This window comes from Ochotona princeps, chromosome 14 (genome assembly GCF_030435755.1).
Source record: "Ochotona princeps isolate mOchPri1 chromosome 14, mOchPri1.hap1, whole genome shotgun sequence".
NCBI lineage: Eukaryota > Metazoa > Chordata > Mammalia > Lagomorpha > Ochotonidae > Ochotona > Ochotona princeps.
This window is the reverse complement of record NC_080845.1, coordinates 43221709-43247377: the sequence shown is the minus strand read 5'-3', so window position 1 is coordinate 43247377 and position 25669 is coordinate 43221709. Positions and strand designations below refer to the sequence as shown.

The 25669-nt window shown below is 38.2% G+C and overlaps 1 protein-coding gene across 2 annotated transcripts in view; it reads right to left on the bottom strand.

Moving 5' to 3' along the window:
• Positions 1-25669, bottom strand: part of SLC24A2 (solute carrier family 24 member 2) — a 219582-nt gene that overhangs the window by 50302 nt on the left and 143611 nt on the right. Inside the window, exon 4 of one of the 2 annotated variants that reach the window (XM_058672557.1) lies at positions 7910-7960. The exons of the other annotated variant lie outside the window; for it this stretch is intronic. Within the exon in view, the coding sequence (XP_058528540.1) occupies positions 7910-7960 (51 nt within the window). The remainder of the gene's footprint in view (positions 1-7909; positions 7961-25669) is intronic. 2 annotated transcript variants of the gene reach the window in all.

The window sequence follows — 25669 nt, the reverse complement described above, 5'->3', positions numbered from 1 at the left end:
ATTTTGGCCACATTTTTCACAGTCTGAAATGTGTACTCTGATTGGGTATCTCGTTTTATATGTACAGATTTTCTACTGAGGATAGTCATTGTGTGGGAAAGGGGAATTTCACATAGCATTGTTGTGATAATCAGCTAACAAGGCAAAAATGGAAACATACTAAATGTTTAATAGGGCAATGATGGTTCCACCCCAGAACAGTCATGGGTGGCATACTATGCAGTTGTTAAAAAGAATGAGGGCAAGCTAAAAGCACTGATTTGAAAAAAATCGCTAAGATATAATTAAGAAAAAAGCCAAGTTAGAGCAGTATAGGAAGAAGATGATATGGGAAGAAATGGCTTTATTCCTCTGAGGACTATTTTTCTTAAGGTATTGTTTACATTCTACTTCTATTGTTTACATTCTGTATCTGCAACGTTTTTGTTATAAAAAAAAGCTAAAGTTACTCTATAATTTAAAATTCCTACTTGGATAAAACTTCAGGTCTGTAACTAAAGGGGCATATATTATTTCACCATTTGAAAGGTTTATTTCAAAAGAACTATCTAATGTTCCCCTTTCTCTATTTAACCACTATAACAAACAATTTTAGTATGAATTGGATCTAATAACACATAAACTTTTTATTTAAAATGCTATGCCCAGGAGCTTAAGCAAAATGAAAATTCAGGTTTTCAGAATATATGAGTGAATGGCAAACTGCTATCTGTCATTACATATTAAAAGAGAAATTAAGCTAGAATCTTGGACATAAGGCTGGGAGGGACATCACAGTATCCACTAGCTGAATACTTCTGGCGTAGGCTTCCCTGGCTTCTCCAGATAAGAGGTACTCAGTCCCTTCAGGGCAGGTCATTTCTTTCTTTGGATTTTTCTGTAGGAAAGATCATCCTATGCTGGCCTGAACTCCCTGTCCTTGAATTCATCATGTTTGTTGGCTTTCTCTAAATACAACACCATTCCCAACTGAACTTATGAGTGTCTGCAAAGCTTTCATCTCCCGGTGAAGTCACACCCTATTTTGCTGCTGCAAACTGTCCCCAGGACCAATTCCGTCAGAGAGGCCATCAGAGGAACATCTAAGACATTGTTCAATTTTTCTTGAGTTACATACTATGTCTTTGCTTCCTCGTCCACTTTGACAGAAGCGTCAGGTCATCTATCACTATCTAGACCCTCAGCTGCAGATGGCTCTGAACAATCCTGACCCAGCTCAATCTTCCACCTTTGCCTTCCTTAAATCTCATATTTCCTTAATCTGAATATTCTCTTGTCCTCTTTTTCCAACTGAAACTTGGCTGTTTTCTGAAAACCTATTTTCTTCTGTAGCCGTTGAAAGTGGCCACCTGTTTGTCCTTCCAAATGCCTCATATTCCACTTTCCGTCTTCACTCTTTCTAGACCACTTCTCTGCCACCTTTTCCTCAATTGATTTTTTCCCCCTCTCATTTCATTGCTGAAGTGTTTTGAACCAAGCTCACTGTTTTATCTCTGTAATATTACTATAATTATTATCCATGGCAACTTTGCACAGGTGAACCCTACATTTGGCTCCTTACAGCCTTGCGCCACTCACTTGCTACTCTTTCCTGCTGCTCACCTTAACTTCCACGCCTGTGGTTGGTCTGTAGACTTTGTCGTTAGCAGTAACTGTACCATTTCCAAGATTCTGGTTTGAAGCATTTTAATTTCTGTTACTCACTCTTCAAAAAAAAAATTCTTCTACTGTTCCAGTTCTTTGATCTCCTTGGCTAATTCACTGAAGCTCTCACCTCTTCTCTGTCCTCCTTAGGAATACATCTTCTCTTGGCTTCTGGGACAGAATTATCTAGCAAGTTGCCTGTGCTGAGCCTTCATATTCTTCCTAGACTCTATACTTTGGAGTTCCTAGGGCTCAATTCTTGCTCTTTCTTTCTCTACTGATTAGCAAGATGTTGTCCTCTAGTTGTACAGTTTTGAGGGACTCCTTTATTTTTTGACTCCCAAACTTACATTGATAGCTGTTTTTAACCATCACTAAAGTTCTAGACTCCCATCTAGTTATACCAGTTCCTTGACACCTTTGTTTTAGACATCTCTGCCTGAAATCTCAGTCTCTCTGAAGTAGCTTACTCAATTTTTGTTTTTTCTCCATCAACATGGAGTTACACTAAATTTTCATTTCCATACTTTGGGTTAACTGCAAGTTATGGCAATATTGATTTTTCTTTTCATTTCCTAATGACATGTTACCAAAATTATTTGGCATAGTGCTGTACTCAGCTTAAGAAGCTATATTTCAGGTTCAGCACAATATTGGCTGATCCTCCCTTCGCAGGTGCTACTGTTCTATGTGGGCACCAGCTTATATCACAGATGCTTCACTTCTTACCCAGCTATCTGTTTATGGCCTGGGAAAGCAGTGGAGGATGGCCCAAAGCCTTGGGACACTACATCCATATGGGAGACCTGGAAGAAGCTCCTAGCTCCTGGCTTTGGATTGGCTCAACTTCAGCCATTGCAGCCACTTGGGGAGTCAACCGGTGGATGGGAAGCTTTTCTCTCTACCTCTGCCTCTCTCTGTAAATCTGCCTTCCCAATTAAAATAAATGTTAAAAAAGAAGCTATGCTTCTAAGCTGCCCTGATACTATGAATAGTTAAATGACTGAATTTTGGACAAATTTTACTAAGAAGGTCTCTAGGGAGGAATCCAAGAACAGAGGATCAAATGTCTGGAGAAAATAATTTTGAGACTTCTCTCTTCCTGTAATACAAATGTGATGAATGGAGCTCCAACAGCAGCCATCTTGGACTATGAGGTATCTGAAGTTGAAAATCATCTAACATTGTCAGAGAGTAGGAAAATGGAAAGACCTAGTTGCTGAACTTCTAGATATCCTACCTGCCTTTGGGTTTCTTCTCCTTGAGAGAATATTAATGTCCATCTCATTTAGACCACCATTAATCTCAACTTTCTGCTATAGATAATTGAATCTATAAATCAGAGAATCTATAAATGTATAATACAGTGCTTATAACATAATCTCATCTGTTTAAGCAGAGTAAAGTGTAATGTGAATGTCACAGATAACATCTTAGAACATTTTTAGAGGACATATTTGGACAACAGAAAATGGTGCTCAGTGGTACCCCAAATTCAATTTCTCTTTGAAAAGGAAAAGTACATGCAATATCTGGCTAGACTATATGACGTTAAGGTACTTTTGTTTCTTTGAAATAATGAGGGTTTTTAAAACTCAGCAAAATGCTTAATTTGGGACCCCATGATTCATAAATGGTATTATTAGTCTTCCAGCTCAATAAAAGGGCTATTGGCTGCCATGAAACAGTGTGCTTAATTTCATTAAGGAAAAGTTCATTATAATTTTTACCTTTGACATAAAAACTTTCTTTTTTTTCTTTATACAGTTGAATAAATATTGATTTTTAAAAGGGCCAAAATAATTTTTTGGAAGTGAATTCTGTTAAGTATAAGTGAACTTAAGACAGTCCAGTGGGTCAGCTTTCCCCCAAGCATCACTATTTTTTGCAGAATATTCAAGGTATCTGTCTGCCTGCCTCCCTACCCACCTACAAGTCTCTGAAGAACAGAAGAGCTTCTTCTTTAACTCATTTCTCATCACATAAACTTGTTTGATTTTGAGCTTTCTGTATTTTCTTTTAAAGTAATTTTAGGAAAGGAAGCCAAGTTAAATTTATTGAGAATTTCCCAATATGAGAATGATATGAAATTTGGGTATCTTTAGATGAGAATATGAGCTGTGTATTATTTGAGATTGCTGTTCCAACCAAGAATGCACATTGTCACTCAGCCATGTATGGGGAACTAAGGGTATGAACAGACCACTATGAGTCATTCGTTTTGGTCCCCAGGACATCTTGTTACAGAAGCAAATGGATTCCCCTGGAGGAGTGAAGCTCACTAATCTTTAATGTCAAGAAAAATGTCTTGTACAGAGCAGGTTTTCAGTGAACACACTAGCCCGGAGGTTGGTAAGGCAGTTTGTCATCTTGGAATGCAGGACTAAGGCAGTGGAGCCATCACCTGCTGAGTGCCATGCTATGAGATTTATAGATTTTGCCTGCTGCTGTTTTCCAGGACTGGGGGAAGTGACTTCCTCTGGGCTCCCTCAGCACCCAGGGTTTACCTATTATACCCCTCATCTCTCTGCCTGCGTCTCTCAAAGGGTTAAGAATTTCCTAGGAGGATTGTCCTTACTTTGTATGGGTTCTGCCCTCAGTGCTTGGTGAACACTGGATATTGAAGAATACACATAATAGAACAATGAATAAATGGATAAGGGGATACATGTCTCATTGGTGTAAGGTGGGAGAGGAGATTGAATGTTACCCAGAGTTGCTTCAGCTCAGACTCTAGGGTGCCAAAATGCTGAGGGGGCAGGGACAGGGCTTTTGAGACAAGGAGAGACTTGGCAAGTTTGACGATTTTGTCCAATATTTGAAAGTAAGCACCTTGTTTTATTAAAAGATTTTTTTCTATGACTGAAGTGCTCAGATAGGGCTGAAGTATTCCTGCCTGCTACACTAAGTATGTTTTTAACTGCTTTGTTCCTCATGCTTACCTTGGAGAGAGCTGCAGTGAGTTCAGAGAGGCAGGGTGATGAGATAAAGGGCTGGGTTCAGATCCTGCATCGTTCCCTGCTACCTTAGAGTCCCAGAGTAAATCTTTTTGTGTTTCTGAGTCTTAGTTTCCTCATCGAACAAAATTACTTCATTAAGCCTTGGGCTTTTTTATCTTCAGTAAAATCTACCTTGCGTGATCATGACAATATACTCATAGATTAGACTAAAGCCTATGACCCTACACCTGGTACATCAGGGCACCCAGAAAATGTGGATGTGCCCCCACCCTTTCATCTTTCTTCCAGCCTGACAGGTCAGTCTTTGCTATGTTTCTTCCCTGATTTATCTGTATTTATTGATTTTTTAGGGCTCAGTCCAAACATCACTTTCTCTACAAACTTTCCTTTATGGAAAGAAATCCCTCCCGCTCTGTGATTTCTCATCTTCTTCTTAATACCTGTGGGACTTACCACTTTCTTTCTGATGCTTCAGTGATTGATACGTGTTATTGAGCTCTCTGTTTTGTAAGTTCTATGGAAGCAAATTGCTCACCTTTTCACTTTGTTTCCTCAAAGCACCTATCGGAATAACTCACACGAAATAGGTGCATAAAAATAACTATACTGAATGTGCGCAGGACAATTTTCTATATTTAGGAATCATTACTGAATTCCTTTTTGCATGTGGGGTGACATAAGTGATGCATATTTCCAAGTAGTCCACTTATAGGAATTGGGAGACAAAAGGCTTCATTGTTGGCAGGTGATCTCACATGATATCTGAAAGTTTTCTGGAAAGTTATAAATAATGAGTCATATGGGTAGCCACAGTAAATTCTTGCTCAGGGGCTAGTCATACAATTCAAAAATTGTGAAGAATTTTTAAATCAAAGAGGGTATTTTGCAAAGGCCAGCTGTTCTTGGTTATTGCCAACGTGTCTTCATATTACTTTGCTTCCTAGAACTGTACAGCATAGAGTGGCAGAGATCAGTTACTATTATTTTTTAGTGGGAGAAGAGAGGCCCTTGAGAATCAGGAAGAAGTCATGTATGATTGTTGCTGATTCTGAGGCTACTGAGATGGCTTTAAGTCATTCTGATAGAATCTCAGAATTAGGTTTAGGTAGGATCTTGCTTGTTATAGAGGTAGCTGCCAAAGTATGTGACTTGAAGCAGCTAAGTGAGGAAAACTGTCTTCTAAACTATAACCAAGAGATATTGTCATGTATCTAGAAGAGATGTCATCCTCATCTCCTCTTTATGATTTATTATTTGATGCAGAGCATATTTGAAGGTTCTAGATGTCATGTGATAAAGCTGTTTAACAGAATTTTTTCCTTTTGTTTAACTATGGATTCCATCTTTTTTCCTTTTTGCTTTCCTTCCTTCTTTCTTTCCCTTCTATCCTTTTCTGGTTGTTGGAAAATGTCTAGTGACAAGATAAGAAACTAGTGTTTCACAGAACACTTAAAATTCTGCCTGAGCTGCTATTAGCTGTCATAATAAAGGGGATGAATTATCATCTAAGAATAGGATAAAAAAAAAGGTCTATGCATGAGGAGGCAGAATAATCAAGACATGGATAAAGAATGTTAAAGGCGACCCAAATGCCACTTGACATTGTTGATAAAGGGTCGTCTGTGCTTCTCACACCAGGCATCATTTTGACTTTGCTCTCTTACTTTGAAAGTCTAGTGGTTATCAAGGGATATTTCACATGAAGAGTAACAGTTTTGCTTCTTTGTATGACCTTAAATTGTCTGGTGTGGAGAGGTAAAAAAAGAGAGAGGAGAGAGAGAGCACATGGACAGAAACTTCTCTCAGATGGGCACTGAAAGAGGAAGCAATGGGAGAAAGGGAGACAACTGAGATGACAGACAAAAAGGTTAATGAGAAGTGAAGTTTGGAAGGCAAAGGACAGGATAATGTGAGCAAAGAAAGTGAAGGATTGTGACAGGTTAGGCAGAAGCTTTAAAGGCCACCTTCCCAACCCAGCTGGAAGAGGAGCCCTCCTTTAACTACGGGTCAGGCTTTCTATCCACTGCCTATTTGGGACACCTGTTTCTCAGGGTAGCATTTTGCTCCTGGTTCTCTTGATGCCCAAGGGTAACTTTCCCTTTTGTTGCTGTTAAGGCCCAGGTTGAGATCTTATCAATGGCTTGATGCTCTAGAAAACATTGCAAAGGTTAAATTGAAGCACGGGGATAGCCGTAGCAGAGGGCATAGGGGCTTTATGGGAGCTGAAGTAGGGAGGGGCAGAGAAGGGGCTTTCTCTTACTTAGGGTCTTCAGGGGATCTACTTCCTGCAAGCAAAGCAACTAGGAGACTGTTGTCAAGCTAAGGCAATTTAGGAATAATGAAAGCTGAAAGCAAGATATGCAACACATTTGGGACTTTCTCATTCATGCTGATGGACAAAATAAATTAATTCCTCCACTAGGATACCTTTTGATTTCTTGTCATTGTAAAAATCATTTAAAAACCCTGAAATGTTTTCAAGATTTTCAAATATTACTTGTCTTTCAAGAGGTGGAGCCATGTGTATAGTAAGATAGAAGCTAGGGCAATAAGATGACTACTTTAAAATGATTCAAATGTTTTTAAATTGCTGTTCCAAGGTGAACATAATTCAGAAGAATGATTCTGCCTGTTTCAGGGCTGTGCTCTGGAATAGTGCTTGGGATTCACTAATCCATTTAAAAATCAAATCTGTAGTTAGTAAACGCCAATCAGTTCTGAGTGGGAATCTCAAAACAGGCAACTATTTGCAGAAATTGTGGATCCAGCTGTCAGAATAATGTTAGATATGTATCTACCAGGATTATGGGGACCTGAGAACATGAACCTATAAGCCCTCTTGCAGCAAAATCAGCCTCCTTTTAGGTGCAGGGTTTACTTTCCATCTCTCATTTATTTGCAAAAATAAAAAAATCAGAATGTATACATCACTCTGAAAAAAGGGCCTGATAGAAAATAGTTGGGTGGATGTATTTCTATATGTTGAGAACATGTGGAGGAAAATATTGCTGATACAGTGGATCATTTATGTTTATATTGTCGACACCATTTCTCTGAGAGCATTGCACAATTGAGATGGCTTGGATTGTTTGCATGGAATCACATGATTACCCATGGTATTGCACTTCTCCAATTCCAAATAAACATAGTGGCAAAAACTAGATGAAAATGCAGAAAAAAGAAACAAATCACACGATGTCACTGAAGTCATGCAATGAGAAAAAAAGATTAAAAAAATGGGCAAGCAATAGACACCAGAAATGAAAAAAAAAAGCCAATGCATACAATTCTAAAATCATTCTTACCTTCTTCAGTCATTGTGTCATAATATTTTAGTTTTCCATATGATCCAAGTTCTACAACATCACAGTAAAAGACACAAAGATAAGGAACGAGCTATAATGCAAGAACTTTGTTTTTACACATTCTTAATTAATCAGATTCAGAGTTATACTGTCAAATTTTGCATTCCTAACTATATGGAGATGTGCAAACATGGGCCATGTGGCAGACAGCTTTCACAGCCCATTTTCAGAAATCACTTAAAATATATTATTCTGCTGGGGGTAGGATGTGCCCTGCACTGCAGAATAGGACAGTTATCTTAACATCTGATGAGATAGAGTATTTGGTTTGTGAAATTCACCCCAGGTCCAGCCCAGCTATATCACTTTTGTAGAGATGTCATTCCAAGAGAGCAGGTCTGAGCAAGGACAATGCTCTTGCCTTGCAAACATGGGATCTTTGCCATGGAAGAGCAGTCCTGTAAGTTCACTTCACAGCTTTTTTCCGATAGAACTACTTTTTAGAGAGTAAAGAAGGCTACTTCAGAAAATTCAGAATGAAAAACCAGGTTTGAAACTTCCCTTTCACTCATCTTACATTTTAGAGAGAAACCACTGAATACCATGTGTTCAGCATCCTAAGGAGAGCTGCTAATGATGGAGCATGTGCTGGGATCAAGATGGAGGCATCTTCTCAGGAAAGACCACCACGTTCAGAAAGGTGACAAAACAGCCTTGGTTTCCCAGTCAAGGCATTGGCTGCTGCTGTGAACACGGCAGGGATACAGGGATGATGGACAGCCCTTCCTCTGAGAGCAGATCACCAGGGACTTTGTGGTAAGAGAAACCGAAAAGTGCTGGCACAAAGTGAGCTCTTCTGAGTCAGTCGATGGAGTGGCAGCTGGGATTGGGGGAGGGAGAAGGTGGGGGATGTACCCGTTTTCTTCATTTTTTTAAATAGAAACTTTTATTCTTGTTCATCTGAAAATTCAAGATTGTTTTAATCAAAATTGTGAGCAAGTTAAAAATATTTTTCTTGATCAAAACAACACTCTCCCAATAAATTTCAAGAAATTAATTAGACTCAAGGGATATTCCTGTGTTTCTGTAGAATGTTTCCTTGGCCCATTAACTTGGGCAGCTTCTGGGAACCCATGAATGAATCAGCTTATAGTTGATGAGCTTGTGTACAGTTGAGGAATTTAGCTTAGATACAATATTAAATATTCTTTTTTTTTGTTTAAAGATTTTATTATTATTGGAAAGCCTGATATACAGAGAGGAGGAGAGACAGAGAGGAAGATCTTCCATCCGATGTTTCACTCCCCAAGTGAGCTGCAACGGGCCGGTGCTGTGCCGATCCAAAGCCGGGAACCAGGAACCTCCTCCAGGTCTCCCACGCGGGTGCAGGGTTCCAAAGCTTTGGGCCGTCCTCAACTGCTTTCCCAGGCCACAAGCAGGGAGCTGGATGGGAAGTGGAGCTGCCGGGATTAGAACCGGCGCCCATATGGGATCCCGGGGCTTTCAAGGCAAGGACTTTAGCCGCTAGGCCACGCCGCCGGGCCCAATATTAAATATTCTTGTATTTTATATTTATATTACACAATCCTTATATATTCTTTTTGCATGTCTAAATTTTTTTCTAAAGATACATTAATACATCAATACAAAATTATGCCTTGTGGAGAAAAATTATCTAATTATGTTTCTGTGAAAACCTATCAAGGCTTTTGTTAGACATATTACAAAAAATGTGCTTCAATAACAAATTGAATTTTGTGTAAGTAATAGGAAATTTTTTCATGACTTCTTGGGATTTCTTTCAGTGTGATGTATTTTTCTGCTATTTTAGGAGTTGAAGTGTATTATATATAAGATAATGTACAACTTTGAAATTTTAAATGATCGAAACACCTTCATAGACATTAAGCATGTTCATTATGACTTCACACGTAATATATGTTAGCACTTGCTTGTGTGTATGTACGTGTATAATTTTGCAGCATGTAAATGAATTGCATCAGCCAGCAAAGATTTTTCTTAGCTTTTTTCCTTTCCTAAGGTAAGTCAGTGGAATAAACATCTGGCAGTCTCTAGTATTTATTCAGAAAACAAAATATGAATGGCTCTGTGTTTACAAAGTTGGGTATAAGCCACATTTCACATTGTGAAGATACTTAATTGCATTTTTATGGACTTGTATTTTTAGATGCAAACTTTTTCATATGTAAACACTAGTTTCATGTATAAATCCCAAGCTATCAATCATCTGTTTAGGGAAGACAATATTATTTTTAACCTCATCTCTTGAAAATGCAGGTATAAATAAATACAATCGTATGGTTTAAATTTCAATTCATATTCCACAAAGTTCACACATTCATTCCATTGTGGTAGTGTCTAGGTTGCTTCCTTGTGCAATAAATGAGACAGATGGAAGGAGCTGGACAGGACACACCCAGAAATGAGGTTAACAATGATTGAATTAGAACTGAATGACAATAGGTATTGTGGCAACTTGAAAAAACAGTGAGGAGGCAGCAGAAGGAAACAATGTCTTCCCAAGCAAAGGGAACCATATTTGCAGCTTACTAAAGAAGTCAGAAAAGAATGGAGAAGGAACGCAGCCTTTTAGAACATGATGTTTACAATGGATGCAGTGGCATGCTGAGATGGTGAGCTCAACAGTAGCATCCCAAGGGAAGTGTAGCAGCATCTCCGAAGAGCCAGGCAGTGCTCTTCCCTAAACTAGGGTGTTAGGAAGAGAAATGTGACATGCGACTAGGGCAAACACAACATTGCATGCATAAGCCAGAGCTCATTGCACACCTAGCTGGTGTATGCATCCCATGGTCGCCTAATGGAAGATGATCTCTGCCACTGAATGTTGATAGCTTGTGACAAAGCCCAGATTGGCTGAAAAGGCCTTGGAGGTTTAAATAAAAACTCACCTGCAGGGAACATGGCTTCCAACCAGCACATTCCCCCATTGTGAATAACCAAGGCACCTTTAACATAACTGGGTTAAGATTCACACTGGGCCTAATCTAAGCTATATTTCTTTGGGATAGAAAGAAATTCTATAGGTGGTGTTAAATATCATCCAGCAGTGTTCACTCTGTCACCTGTGCAAAGAGGCAGCCAGAGTTGGAAAACCGATGCATCACATGGAAAAAATAACACTCTGGGTGCCACGTGGTGTCTCTTCTGTATGTATCACATCTCTGCAACAAATCCATTTAGACCAAAAACAAATTCAAGAACCTAATGCTGGCCTTAGAGATGAACCTGTAATCTAGTCATGAGCATCTCCCAACATGGTGACCGCAGCACCCAAGCCTTTAGTTTTCTAGGGGGATTGCGTCTTTCATTATTTCTCTGTTCTCGTCCTTGCAGTAATCTTACTATCCAGTTTTAGGATACCTCTGTGTTCTTATCCATACTTCAGAATTGGAAAAAGTAAGGCAAGGGTCTTCTCTTCCATCTCAGAGAATCTGTGAATAACAATTAGTGTTTGAGCTCCTAATTCTCCCCTATACTAAGAGTTCTATTTCCAAGATTGCTTTTCTCAGCTTTATTTTTCAAGTCATTGACATTCTCAACCCTTTGCCCACAAATCCCTGAGACATGAACAGCACAAAAATGACTTCAGAGGTGAAGCCTCCAACTTTTGATGTGTAAATCAGAAAGTTATTAGAAGCATCTATGCTGATTTCATTTTATGAATGAAATGAAGGAATGGAAACAGAGATCAGTGAAAACAAGCATTTGTTATTTAATTGGGGAAAATACTGGCTATTTTTTCAAAGAGCCAGTTTTATTTTTGGTATTGTTTTAAATTGTAAGAATGCCTAAAAATTAAGATTTTCTCAATACAGAAAGTTATTTCTTGGTAAAGTTGTTTAGTACTTATAAAGGTGGTGTGTGTGTAAATATTTGATTGCACTCTATCTACAGAAAGGTTATTTCCAAGAGTGCATGAGAGTTAAGGATATTGGCTTTGAAGTCAGGGGCATAGATTTGAGTCTAATATTTGCCACTTACTAACTGTGTGACTTTGAGCAAGTTGCTTCACGTCTGTGAGCCAGGTATTCTCCTTTTTGAGAGGGCAGGTTAATCGTGTCTACCCATAAGCTATTAATGAAGGTTAGGTGAGATAATGATGCCTCTTAAGGAATCAACAATAAGAAATTATCATTATTGCAAACATCACAAACAAGTTTGAAGGGGAACCCACAAGGTGTGGAGCAGAGTATGTAGAGAACTTTAAATTGATATATGCTCATTACGCAGGCGGGGACCTCAGAGTGGAGCAGGCAGACAGAAGGAGGCTTGTATCCCAACCCTAAAGACTCCCAGATCCTCACCAAGGACTACCAGTACGAGCACCGAGGACTACATCCCAACTGCCCAGGAGACCACGGGGAATTGGAGGAGTGCCTTCGGAGGCCGAGAACTCTGAGGTCACCCACCCCCATTTGGATCTACCACATGGGATGGAAGAAGCCCAAATCCTGCCTTGCAGGATCCAAGGTCATTGGAACGACAACCAGGAGCACTGAGTGGTCCGCAGAAACAGAAGAACAATAAACTTCCTTTGGGACTAGGGAGAGGAGTTTTCTCTGGTCCTTGCCTGGTTCCGACTTTGGGTCCCCACCCTCTCTCGTAATGACCATTAGGATCGCTCCAGAACCCCTCAAAACAAACAAACACACAAACAAAAAAACTAGAATAGATAGAGAACAACAAGGAAAGCTTAGAAACAGACAGGAAATGGTCAGCGGGGATGCACTTATAACTCACTGGGTGGGACACAAAGATTAGTTACTCCTCACTGGGGTATTGAAGATTTCTCTGCACACCCCTCCTAAAACTGTTCACTTAAACTGTTGACATATGTCTTGTTAGAGTTATAGAGTTAGACTACCCGAAAAACAGCCAGGTTCAGCAAAATCATGCTTCAACGCCAGAAACTGCTAAATACTAAAATTAAAATAGACACAAGACAGTTGAATAATAATCTATAGCCATTTTAAGGTGTATAGAACCCGGTTGTATATAAACTAATAATTGAAATGTCAATGTAGAAGTCAGTCACAGGATGTGGTTCAGAACTTGCTTTCTTTTTTTCTTTCTCTTTTAACATATTGGTTACTCAATACCATGTGAATTAATTCCATAACGTTATAAATTGTTACTGATGTAATGTCGGGGCTTATTAATTGATCAGGATGATACTCTGCTGGCTCTACCTTCAGACCAGAGATGGTTTCCCCAAGAAATCGCTCAATTTATCTGGACAATAAGATGCTGGACTTTATGTTTGGTAGATGCTCACAATGAAAGAATCTCAACTGAATTTGAACTGTGGTAATGCAACAAGGTGGAGGAATCCACCATGGGGGGTTAGTTTGGGGAGGGGTGCGGGGAATCCCAGTGCCTATAAAACTGTGTCACATAATGCAATGTAATCAATTTAAAAAATTAAAAAATAGATATGCTCATTACATTGAACATTCCTCATAGAGATTTTAAGTAAGTATCTATTGTCAAACACCAGGAAACATTCTGCCTTATTCTGTTTTTTTTCTTTACTTTTTAAGTTATTATCATTTTATGATCCACTTCCATAGGCCTTTGGATTTCCCTTACCCCTCCCCTAAATTCCTCTCCCCTGAGTTACCCTACATTGTAACTGTAATATAGTTCCTCATAAGCATTCATATGTCCATCATGGCAGGTCTGGAGAATGGCAAAGAGTCTAGAATCCTATTGTCAAGAATATAGTTAACAGTTTCATTGGGAGTCCATCTTTGATCTGGAAGTAGAGATGCATACTGCATTGTGTCCTCACATCTGGATTTGATAGTCTCCATTACACAGTTACTATACATCCCCTTAAATGAAAAGCCACAATATAAAATCAACAACAGGAACAAAAACAGAAATTTACAATGCCATGAAGTTAAATAACATGCTACTGGATATGATAGTCTTCATTACACAGTTACTCTACATCCCCTTAAATAAAAAGCCACAAAACAAAATCAACAACAGTTGGAAAAAAGGAATTAACAATGCCATGAAGTTAAATAACATGCTCCTGAATGACTAATGTGTCACTGAAGAAATGAAAAAGTAAATCAAGAACCTTCTTGAAGAAAATGATGCTACTGTATGATCTAGCAGTCATTGAATAATTTAATCAGAAGAAAGTGTTTTGAAGAGATGAAACTAAACTAAAAAAAAAAAACTTGCCAAAATCCATGAGAAATAGTTTCTGCTGATCTTTGTTGGTGAGATATGTCTTATGAAGGCAATAAATAGATGTGTTTTTTTAAATCCAGTCTACTAATCTGTGGTATTTGATTGATGAGTTTTAGCCATTTACATTCAGGGTTAATATGAATGGGTGGTAATTTGGTCCTGTCATTTTAGCAATGGGTTGTTCATTGATTTAGTCTTCTACTGTTATTTTACTGGGATGTTCTTCACATTTGCCTTTGGTTTTGGTGGGTGCCATTCCTCTTTTCTGTCAAGAGAACATTTTTAAATATCTCTTGTAGGGCAGATTTGGAAGAGGCATATTCTTTTTTTTTATTCATTAATTACATTGTATTATGTGACACAGTTTCATAGGTACTGGGATATTCTTTTAACTGTGCTTTACTGTGGAAGAATTTTGTTTCATTTTCAAAGACAAAAGAAAACTTTGCTGGGTATGTTATCCTGGGCTGACAGTTTTTTTTTTTTTTCTTTTAGATTCTGGAATATGCTGCTCCATTCTCTTCTGGCCTGTAGAGTTTCCTATGAGAGGTCTCCTGTGAGTTTAATTGGCATTGCTTTATATATCAGTTGATTTTTTTTTTTACCGTACACATGCAAGAATCTTTTCCTTATGTTTGATTGAAGAAAGCTTGATTACCATGTGTTGTGGTGAAGATCGCTTTTGAAACTCTGTTGGGAGTTCTGTGCCCTTCTTGGATTTTGTTTCCCAATTCTTTCTCTAGATTAGCAGAATTTTCCCTTATTATTTCATTAAATACCTTTTATTTCATTAAATACATTTTAAAACCCAGCTTCTCTTTCTGCACCTTCTGGGACTCCCATAACTCTTATATTTGGCCTTTTAATAGTGTCTTTCAGTTCTTGAATAATTTTTTTAGCTTGACCCAGCTCTGCTTCCATCTTTTTGTTTGCTTCCCCCTGGTGACAGGAAATATCTTCTAATTTTGAGATTCTTTCTTCTGCCTCCTTCATTCTATTTTGAAGACTTTCCACTGTACTTTCAATTTGCTCCACTGTATTCTTAATTTCTTGAGTCATTTCCTGTGGGATATGTTCCTTAAATTCCTTGAACTCATTAATTACATGCTTCTTGTTGTTGATAAGAAGCTTTATAACAAGTGTTTTGAGTTCTGTATCCCCTGTTTTCTTGATGTCTTCCTCAGTGAACTCTGAGCTTGGCAAAGGCTTTCGCATTTTTGCAGGGGAGTCTTCAGTAATATTCATTGTGCCTTTGTCTCTTCTTTTGCTCTTGGCCATTGTACTTCTGGTTATCAGATTCTGCTCCTTGAGGCAGGTTTCTAAGCTCTTTCACCCATAAGTCTACAATTGAATTTTACTTATTGTGGTTCATACATGGCTCTTTGTTTGCAGTCATTTGTGCCACTCCTTCCAGCAAGTTCTAGGTCTGCGTTGTTATGTTAGACTTTCACCATGGCCTCGTAGCCCCCGCTCCTAGCTTACTACACTCCACCTCCTGTGATATCGTGCTGAAGCTGCACCATGGTCTGTACAACCTTTCTCCTACTTACGGTTGGAGCAGGTTCCAGAATTAGGGAGACACCAGGTGACATATAACTAGATTGTTGGTGGCGCTGATCTTGCCAGTACCTGTTATCTGTTAGGTCGGAGAGCCACATGGACCTATTTTGACCTGTGTGATGCCAAAGTTGGTATTATTTTCCCTGTGGGACCATTGCAATGCACTGAGCTCAGTGAGTTTGCTCCTTGCTCAGCACACTCTCAGCTCACTCTTGTTTCTGGAGTCTTAAAGTTTTCCACACTGTACCACATGGCACCTGATGTGCCACTACTAGAGTTCTTGATCTGCTGGCTATCAGGTTTGAGGGCTACCTGGACCTATCTTGGGTGGAACCTGTAGGTTGCCATGTTGTTACAGTTCACTGAGCCAGAAATGAGTGCATAGCCTTTGCCTCCCGATAGTAAAAGGCACCTGATTTGACTTTAGAGGGTGGACTGGGCTATGAAACCCACCCTGTACTTGCACCACCCATCTGGGACCTGCTGTTCTGTCTCTGCTTCTGTTCAAATCAAACAGACCAGCAGGAAGGGCAGTTCTTTGTCTGGGTTCACCTCTGAGCTCCTGGTGAACATCTGTTCTCACCTTGTTGTTGGTGGCATTCCAGTACTGGTCACTGCAACACCACACTATAGCGTCTGATGCTATCCTGTGTCTGTCAGTCTCTAGGTGTCCTCTGCTGTCATTAATTGGTCTCCTGTTTCCTGAATGTGCCCTCTCTGCTTCATTCAGGCTAATGTTTGTTTGTCTGTTTAAATGTGTTCTGACCCGATTCCACTATCTTGATTCCACCATTCTGCCTTATATTCTGAGGTCAGTATTTTAAAAAGATCTCCACAGCAATCCTGTTGCTTTACTCTTAGCTCTATAGGCAATGATAACATTGAAAAACCATGAGAGGAGGATGTGAAAAATGGACCTTTCATTCTTGCATGGAACCTAGAACACCGTCCCTTGTAATATTTTCAGTCTGTCTGACTAGGCTGCCTATCTGTATGGAGTGGAGATACTACTCCTCTTTAGATTTCTCTCAGCAGAACCCAGAATTGTATTCTTCTAATATCAGGCTTTCCACATTTCTTAAGTATCCAAATACACAGCTTTAAAATGACATTGAGTTCAGGATGCTTTGGTTTGTTGCACTCTGGGATTTCTGAAGTGAGAAAGCTGGCACCAACATCAGAGCTTCCCAGGTGTTAGTACCATAATGTTGCTAGCCAGATTAAGAGTGCTCCTGTGGGCCTGGTGTGGTAGCCTAGTGGTTAAAGTCCTTGCTTTGCACACACCAGGATCCCATATGGGTACCGTTTCTAATCCCCGTGGCCCTGTTTCCCATCCAGCTCCCTGCTTGTGGCCCAGGAAAGCAGTCGAGGATGGCCCAAAGCCTTGGGACCCTGCACCAGTGTGGGAGACCTGGAAGAAGCTCCTTGCTCTTAGCTTCAGTTTGGCACAGCTCTGCCCATTGCTGTCACTGGGGGAGTGAATCTACAGAGAGAGAAGATCTTCCTCTCCGTCTCTTCTCCACTCTGTATATCTGTCTTTCCAACACAAAAAAATAAATCTTTAAAAAAGAGTGCTTCTGTGTCAGAAATCTGAGACAGTAAAAAAGAAAGCTGAGCTTGACTATGTTATGAGCTTGTGACTTCGTTTGAGTCTTAGTCTCTCCTATAAGATGAAGACAAGAGCAATAGAAATGTTCTCTAGAGAGACTAGCCAATGAGTGTGTCTGTGAAGCACTTTTCTTTAAGTTGGTACAAACATCATTATGAAGTGGTACCCCTCTTCAGTGTCTGCCAAAGTGTTATCATAAACATTTAACAGCATAGCATAAGACAGTTAGACCCTATTTAAATCCTATCTTGGTAGGTGCATATCAATCTATGCTTGACATGGACAAGTCAACAAAACCCCCTACACAACTTTCCCCAAACAAAAAAGACTATCTGCAGAAAAACTTCCAGTTTGATGGAGGCTGTCTTGATCATATTTTGCAGTGTTCCCCTTTTAGCCTGAAGATGAAGGTGTTACTTAAGTAATCTGTGATTATTATTATTGGAGAAAGTTTTTATTTTGAAATTTATAAATGGATAGTATGAGGGTTGAGAGTTTGTAATTTTCCACCCCATTCCCTTAACACTACACTTAATTTGTAGTTGTATACATGTTTGTTGTTTCTTGCAGGGTATCTGGATTAAAATGGTATCACTATCTTTTTTCTTGCTTCCTTGTATAAAAAAATATTCCTCAAAATAGACATGAATTCTGAGCTAAAAGATGTCTCCAAATGCAGTCCAATTTTAAGTTTTCCATTAGATTTCATTTAAGAAAAGGCTGTACTTTTTACCAAAATTAAGAACTTTCTAGTAAAAGGTTTTCTTTGGTCAGTATTCTTGCATTTAAAATGTTCATGCCAATGCAAGTAGATTTTTATAACTTACAATAAAAACAGATAGAGGTTAAATGAGGAAACAACCATGAATTCTCACTCCTTAGTCAAGTCATAAAGAAAGGAATATTTTAACCTTCAAATTCTAAATTTCACTCAGAAAAGCTTCAGTGTACTGACTCATTGCAGAAACTCTGCTTAGCATTCTGCGAGGGATTGATACTTGCATGTTAAACTTTCCTAAGAGGATCTTAAATGTGTACATGTCTACTTGGGGACTGCTGTACTCAACATGTGGTACGCATATATGTCATACACGAAATGTTAACAGAGATGATTTTTCCCTAAGGATTCTTTTGAATCCAAATCTTCTTAGGCTATGCTAATGAGTACTTCTTTTTCTCATCGACGTAATTTCAATCTCTTGGGCTTTTGAAAGTAAGGCAAGAACTTCACAAATGAAAATAACAAGCTGAATATGTAGGTAACTGCTGTGAATTGAGTGATTTCCAAATTCCTGTGTTGGCAACTTAATTCCCAGTGGAAGGGTGTTGGGAGATGAGCTTTTTGGGGAGGCTCTTGTGTCATGAAGGCTCAGCCTTCATGTACGGATCTTTGCCATTATGAAAGGAGCTTGTGGGGGAGAACTCTCTTATCCTCCTCTGCCTTGTGAGTGCAGCATTCAAGATGCCAAGTGGAAACCAGGTTCATTGCAAATACCCAAACCTGCTGGTCCCTTAATCTTGGACTCCCCAGGCTCTAGAGCTGTGAGAAATAAATTACTGTGCTTTATAAGTTACCAGTGTTAGTATTCTATTGTAGCATCACAAGATGAACTAAGATGATTAATCCTCCATTAGCTATTGAATTTCAAGTAGGATTTATGAACACATAGATGCATAAATGCACACACACACACTTTCTTTAAAAATTTACTACCTGAGTTTTTAAAAAAATTTTTAATTTAAAATTTTGAATTTTATGGTACAATTTTGTAGAGTACGGGATTTCACCCCATCCCCACCCCAAACCTGACTTTCATAGTCTCTGAATTCATTCCCTTTTTGAAGTTCTCATTCTCCATTTTTAAGTTTACTATAAACCCAAACAGTATTGTTATCTTGATGTTTGTGTATGGCTGCCGATACTGTTCTGAGGTTGCCATAGCTGAGAAATACTGATGGCACATTTTTGGCCAAGTCAAGTCATCCAGATTTCCAGCAGTGTTTGGACCTTGGCACGTATTCTAACAAAGTACAATGAACTTAGGAAATCAGACCTGGAAGTGACAGGTGAGCTGCGAAATATAATAGGTTATGAGGATCATGGAGAATTAGTGCATGCCATAAAGGGGGTAACAGCCAGTTAGTTTCGGCTATTACCTTAAGGGGGGAATGCAGGAAAGGATGATGCTAAAAATTTTTCTGGTTGTTTATCTAGATTTGTATTTGAAATTTGATTCTTAAATGCTGCCAACATATTCCAAATTAAATCAGTGATAACAATGGACTATATTTGGCTTATAAACTTGGAACCTTTGATTTAAAGTCAGATTGCTTAGTTCAATTTGTTTTACAAATATTAGTCTAATGAATGAATGGGACCGGCCAAGCTGCTACTACTGAAAAGGGGTTCTTGTGAGGCATGATGTAGGTAATAGCAAGCTGAATAAATGATGATGGTACCATGAATAACTGCTTTTGTGTAAACTCCTGCCCAGCCTATTTGCCAAGACACAAGCCAAGAGACTGATTTTTCTCTGGGGGAGGGAGTTGTTTTCAATTTTATTTAGAAGAGGAATGGAAGTTTTCCATTAGGTGTAACTTTCCAATTAAACAAAAATATCTGAGTTATGTAAAACACAGTGGAAGGAAAAAAAAACCAGGTTCTGAAAGTAAAATTAGGATCACAGAAGGAACTGCCAATATAATTATGTAGGAATTATCATCCTTGAACAGTGAACAATAATGTGTGGTCATTATTGTGGATTATCCAGATGGCTCATAATAAAATGTCCAAGCGAGTCCCCAGATACTATGACTTACAAATTTGTCACCTAATTTGCAGCCTCGCTCCTCTGTGGTGTTGCTTAGCAATATCAGTGGTTACTGATTTCTATCCTGTGGGGAGATGATTCAGGCCATATTTCACCTTATTTTACATTACCTGAATGATCAACCTGAAAAAATGGGACCTCAATGTGCTATTCTGCTGCTTTTCTTTAGAGTTTGTTTGGTGAGGGAAAAGAGTAAGGGATGGAAAAGCAGAATTCTGGACAGGATTAAAAAAAAAAAGGCAGTGAGAAACCAAGGAAGAGAATAGAACCAACTCAAAACTGCTTGGTTGTAAAATTTCTGTTGTTACAGAAAATACAAATGTTTCAAGTTCTCACATATGGAAGGCCAAAAATTGTTCTCAAAGGAGTACAACAGTGATTAGCAGAGTCTGGGAGGGTGAAGGGTCTGGGAGGGTGAAGGGAGAGATGAAAAGTGGATGGTTAATGGATATAGGAATACTGCTGAAGGAATAAATAGTTTCTAATGTTTTATGATATAATAGCATGACTATTAATTGATGTTTCCAAGCAGCATATTGGATTTTGAATATTCCCAATACAAAGAAGTGATATGTCTGAAGTGATACATATATCAGTTATGTGTTCATTACATATTTTTAAATTTTGCATCTTATTTATTTATTTGAATTTTTATTTTGAATTTTGATTTTTATGGTACAATTCTGTAGAGTCTGGGGTTCTCCCGCAAATTCCCACTCCCGACTGATTTTCCCCATATTGTTACAATAGTATAGTCCTTCATAAGGAGTTATAATTCTATCAGTATGTTATTTAAGTGTGCACTGACATTGCTGGTACAGACAATGTCAGACAGTCCAACATTCCATTGTCTAGATATGTCCAATAATTTCATTGGGAGTCCATCTTTGATTTGGCTGCATATTGTGTTGTATCTTTACATCTGGATATGATAGTCTCTAGTACTCCATCACTATACATTCCATTAAATGAGAAGTCATGAAATTAATACATATATATGCCACACTGTATCCCATAAATATGTATAATAACTATGTGTCAAAAATTTTCTAGTTTTTAAAAGGAACCTTGAATTGTGTAAATAGAAACCTTGGGTCCAGCACTGTGGCACAGTGGGTAAGGCTGGCCTCCTGAAATGCTGTCATCCCATATAGGCACCAGTTCCAGTCCCAGCTACTATACTTCTGATTCAGCTAATGGAAATGCACCTGGGAAAGCAGTGGAAGATGGCCCATATTGGACCTGGGAGACCTGGAAGAAGCTCCTGTCTCAGCTTCAGGCTGAGCATCCCTGGTATTGCAATAGAAGGAAGATGTCTATCTCTCTTTTCACCTTCTGTGACTCTACCCTTCAAACAAATACAATCTTTTCTTTTAAGAGACAGCAATCTTAAACAGTGATACTTGGTTTCCTCCACTACCACCACCAAGTTAAGAAGAAAAACAAGTGATGAATTAGCATGATGGTTATATGTATGATTTGGTGCCCTGCAGATCTTAACTTGGCTGTGGGTTTTGTCACTTACTAGCCATGAGATCTTGATCAAGTTATCTAATCTCTTTGATATTTAGTCCCCACACTTAAGTTTTTTGGAACAGTAATAGTTGTTTTAAAGGATTTTGGATGAGAATTGTAAGTATTTAACACAAAACTGATGTCTAATGTTACCAAATATATGGCAGTAATATCACTTTCAAGTATTAATTGGTTTTTCTCAAATTAATCAGAAGTTCCTGTAGATAACATTATTCTGATCTACATTCAGTCAGTGAACTTGGCATCAAGAAAACTTATCATTATGAGTCAGAACAAGGGATCCTTGTAACACAGCCTAAGTTTTGAAGTCCATAAGTGTGGATTCTGATCTACTTTATGTCTTGTTTTCAGTGTAACACCCAGCTGTTCAAGCCTTCATTTTCTTTTCTGTAAAATGATACTAACTTTAGCACCTTTTTTATTATGTTGTTGGAAGGGCCTTTGTTGCCTGAAGCTTTGGAAGTACCCATGTATGTGGGATCCATTATTCTATGACTGAATCAAAACCCAGTTAGTAGTGGCTTATCTAGTACTGACTGAATCAAAACCCAGTTAGTAGTTACAAATGTAATAAATTACAATTAAGGGACCATTCAGGATTAGAAGTGTTTCTAAAGAGCTTCTCTAATAGCCAATCTCTTATAAAACTATCCCTGTTTGCAGATGACATGATTCTATGCGTAGGAAAATCAAAAGACTCCAATAAGAGATTATATTGCAACTCATAAGAGGGTCTGGCAAAGTTGCAAGATATAAAATCAACACACAAAAATCAACAGAATTTGCATACATAAAAATACCATAGCAGAGAAAGAACTTTGTAAGAAAAATTCCATTAAAAATAGCCACAAAAACCTGAATACCTCGAGATACATTTAATCAAGGATATGAACGATCTCTACAATTAAAATTATAAAACATCAAGAAAGACATACACATAATACAAAAAAGGAAAAACTTGCACATTTATTTACTGCCAGAATTAATTTTATGAAATTGTTCATTTTATGCAAAGCAATTTACTCATTCAATGTGATCTCAATCAAAATATCAAATAAATTCTTCTCAGATCTAGAAAAAGTGACCCTAAAATTCATATGGAATCACAAAAGACCCCAAATAGCTAAGGTAATCCTAAACAATAAAAATAAATCTGGAGGCTTCGCAATGTCAAAACAGCTTAACACTAACACAAGGATAGTCATTGGACCAATGGTACAGATTAGAGATCCCAGAAATTAACCCACACAACCACAACCAACTAAATTTGGACAAACAAGCTAAAAATCACTCATTGTAGAAAGATTAACAGTTACCTGAGTTGTGGGTTGGGGGAGGTAGGTTAAGATAATGCTAAGGTTAACACCATAAGCCACATCCAAAACTCTACCAGTCACAAAGACTTCTTAATTCGAACTCTAAATGGTCTCAATTCTGTGTGCTTTGCTCCATTCCTCCCCTTAGCCCAATGGCTTGCTTATCTTACTGCAACAAATTTATTTGAACTCTGATTTTAAATTTTTCTTCAAATCTGTTTCTATCACCTTTTGTTCATCTTGCACATTGTTATCAGGCTCATCTTTTCAAAACTTAAAATGAAAATGTAATACTTCTACATCCTGCATGAGCAGTCTTTCAGTATTGGGATTTTATATGTTTAATATTTCACTTCACCAGAATCCAGTTTTAGTTTCCATCTTTAAGGAATGTTCCTGAGTATCTCCATGCTTAGCGTAAGTCACACCCCTCCTCTATGTGTGTTCCAAGCATCCATTTCTACTGCGGGACTCAGAAACGTGCCATAATCTATTTGTTCCCTAACTTTTAGGGCAAGGAATCATAGCACTCATTTTGTCTATTTCAGCACTCTGTAGGTATTCAACAAAAACTGCTGAGTTGAATTAAACCTCTGGAGTGTCCTGTTCATATTTTTCCACTTTGCTGCCTTGGGTACTATCATCTCTGACTAACCATTTTAGTTTTCTTACTCCACAGGTTCAACTACTTTGTTTTCAGTATTTCTGTAGGGAGAAAGCCTATGATGGACATTGAAGTGATCTCCCCTGCCAAATTTTCTTCTTTGCTTCTGTAAAGTAGGAGGATTTGCATCACGCGAAGGAGCCACCAGGAAGAGTTCTCAGCATTCAAAGAGGAAAAGGGCTGTCCTATCTTGGAATGGAGATTTGCACAAAGAACAGATGCTGAATGCTGGCTAGAGAACAACTTGGAGTACTTCTGGAACCCATCTAGTGGCTTGGCTGGATTCAATGGCTTCTGCCAGGCAGATACTAAATTGTATCCAGCCCATGAATCAGCACAGCCACGTTTTTACACTCAGGTGCATGAGGTAGCAAACAGTATTAGAAAGAGATGCAAGGAAAATGTCCTAGGGGAGGTGAGGAGAAACTATAACATGAAAGAAAAAAGTAAAACTCCAACTATCCAAGGGAAATATGAAAGTAAAAGAGCAAAACAAGATGAAGAAGAAAAGAGAACTTGAAAATATAGTAAAATTAATGGAAAAAGACTGAAAGACAGAAAGAAAATTAATGCCACTTAGGTGAGAATAATTGGAGTTTAAAAATGTACAGTTGTTATTATATATTTTATATGCTAGAATTGGCCAGGATACAATTTTGATAATAATTTTAATACTTACCAAAATGGAAATAATCACCCCCAAATGATGAAGAGTTAGGATTGAATTTAAAGTAAAGTGTTCCTGTAATCCTCTAAATTTCATGTGTTTTATGTGTAAATCCTTTTACTAATACTTCTATTAGACTTACTATACTCTGTAAGCAGGACTACATGAGTTTAAAATCCATGAAAATATTTAATGAAAATATTGAAATTTAGAGTATGTTTCACAAATAGTCAGTTATATACCTTCAGTTAAATAAAAAATCCACCTTAAAGGCCAGTGAACAGTGAATGCTGATGATGCAGGGAGGTAGGACAGACCATTACTTTCTAACCCCCAAGTATTCAAATTGTGGCCTAAGGATATTTCAGCAGGATTGTAAAAAGGACACTTTAATTGCTTAGAAAATTGCTAAGAAATCTATAAAGATTTCTAGTTATATGTTGGTAGAAGTGAAATTCTTTTCATTTGTTGAACATTTTAAAGCTACAGATCCCACGGGAAGTCTGATCCTTTGGAGGGAAATGAGGAAAGTAGGATGTTATGTGATTCCTTTCCTATTGTCCAAAGGATGGGGCAACCTCATAAAGACGTGAATAACAACTATAGTGCTCCAAGATAATTTTTGCTCAACTAGAATCTGGTAGAAAATTAGTTTCCATGTTACTTAATAGATATGTACACCAGCACCCCCCAACAATTGACATATGATAAACAAACTTCTTTTTAAGAGAAAATTTGGAAAAGGTAATTCAGTGAGCCACGGAAAGCTATGTAAAATTTGATGGCTACGAGAGAATAACAGCAAATATAAATATAAAATATAACTTAAATGTTTTAGGTACTCTATTGAGTTCCATTGATACCTGCAGCTGCCCTAGGTAGTAGAGACTACTATCTTCATTATTTTAAGGGAAGGGGAATTGCTTAGAATTAACTTGTCCAAGGTCACATACCTAATACATGGAAGAGCTAAACCAAGGTGACTCGTTTTGTAGTATGCTTACTCAACGAGGAATCAGTCAACTTCCCATCTCCATTTCTCCAAGAATAGAACAGAAAGAGGCCACCATAATTACACAAAACAAGAGTGAGAAAGAGGGTTTATGTAATTGGACCACTGTTAGCTAATTGTTCCCCAAGAGATGCAAGGATCATCTTTTCATGTTTTAAGTTTCACTGGCTTTGAGCAACTGGGATGTAATCTCAAGGTCTAGGAAAAAAAATGCAACTTTTTCTGGATATAAACCTCTCGAACTATTGTACTACTTAAGGAAATACACAAAAATAACTGGATACAAGTTGTTACAGAAATGGTAGGGAAAACTATTCAC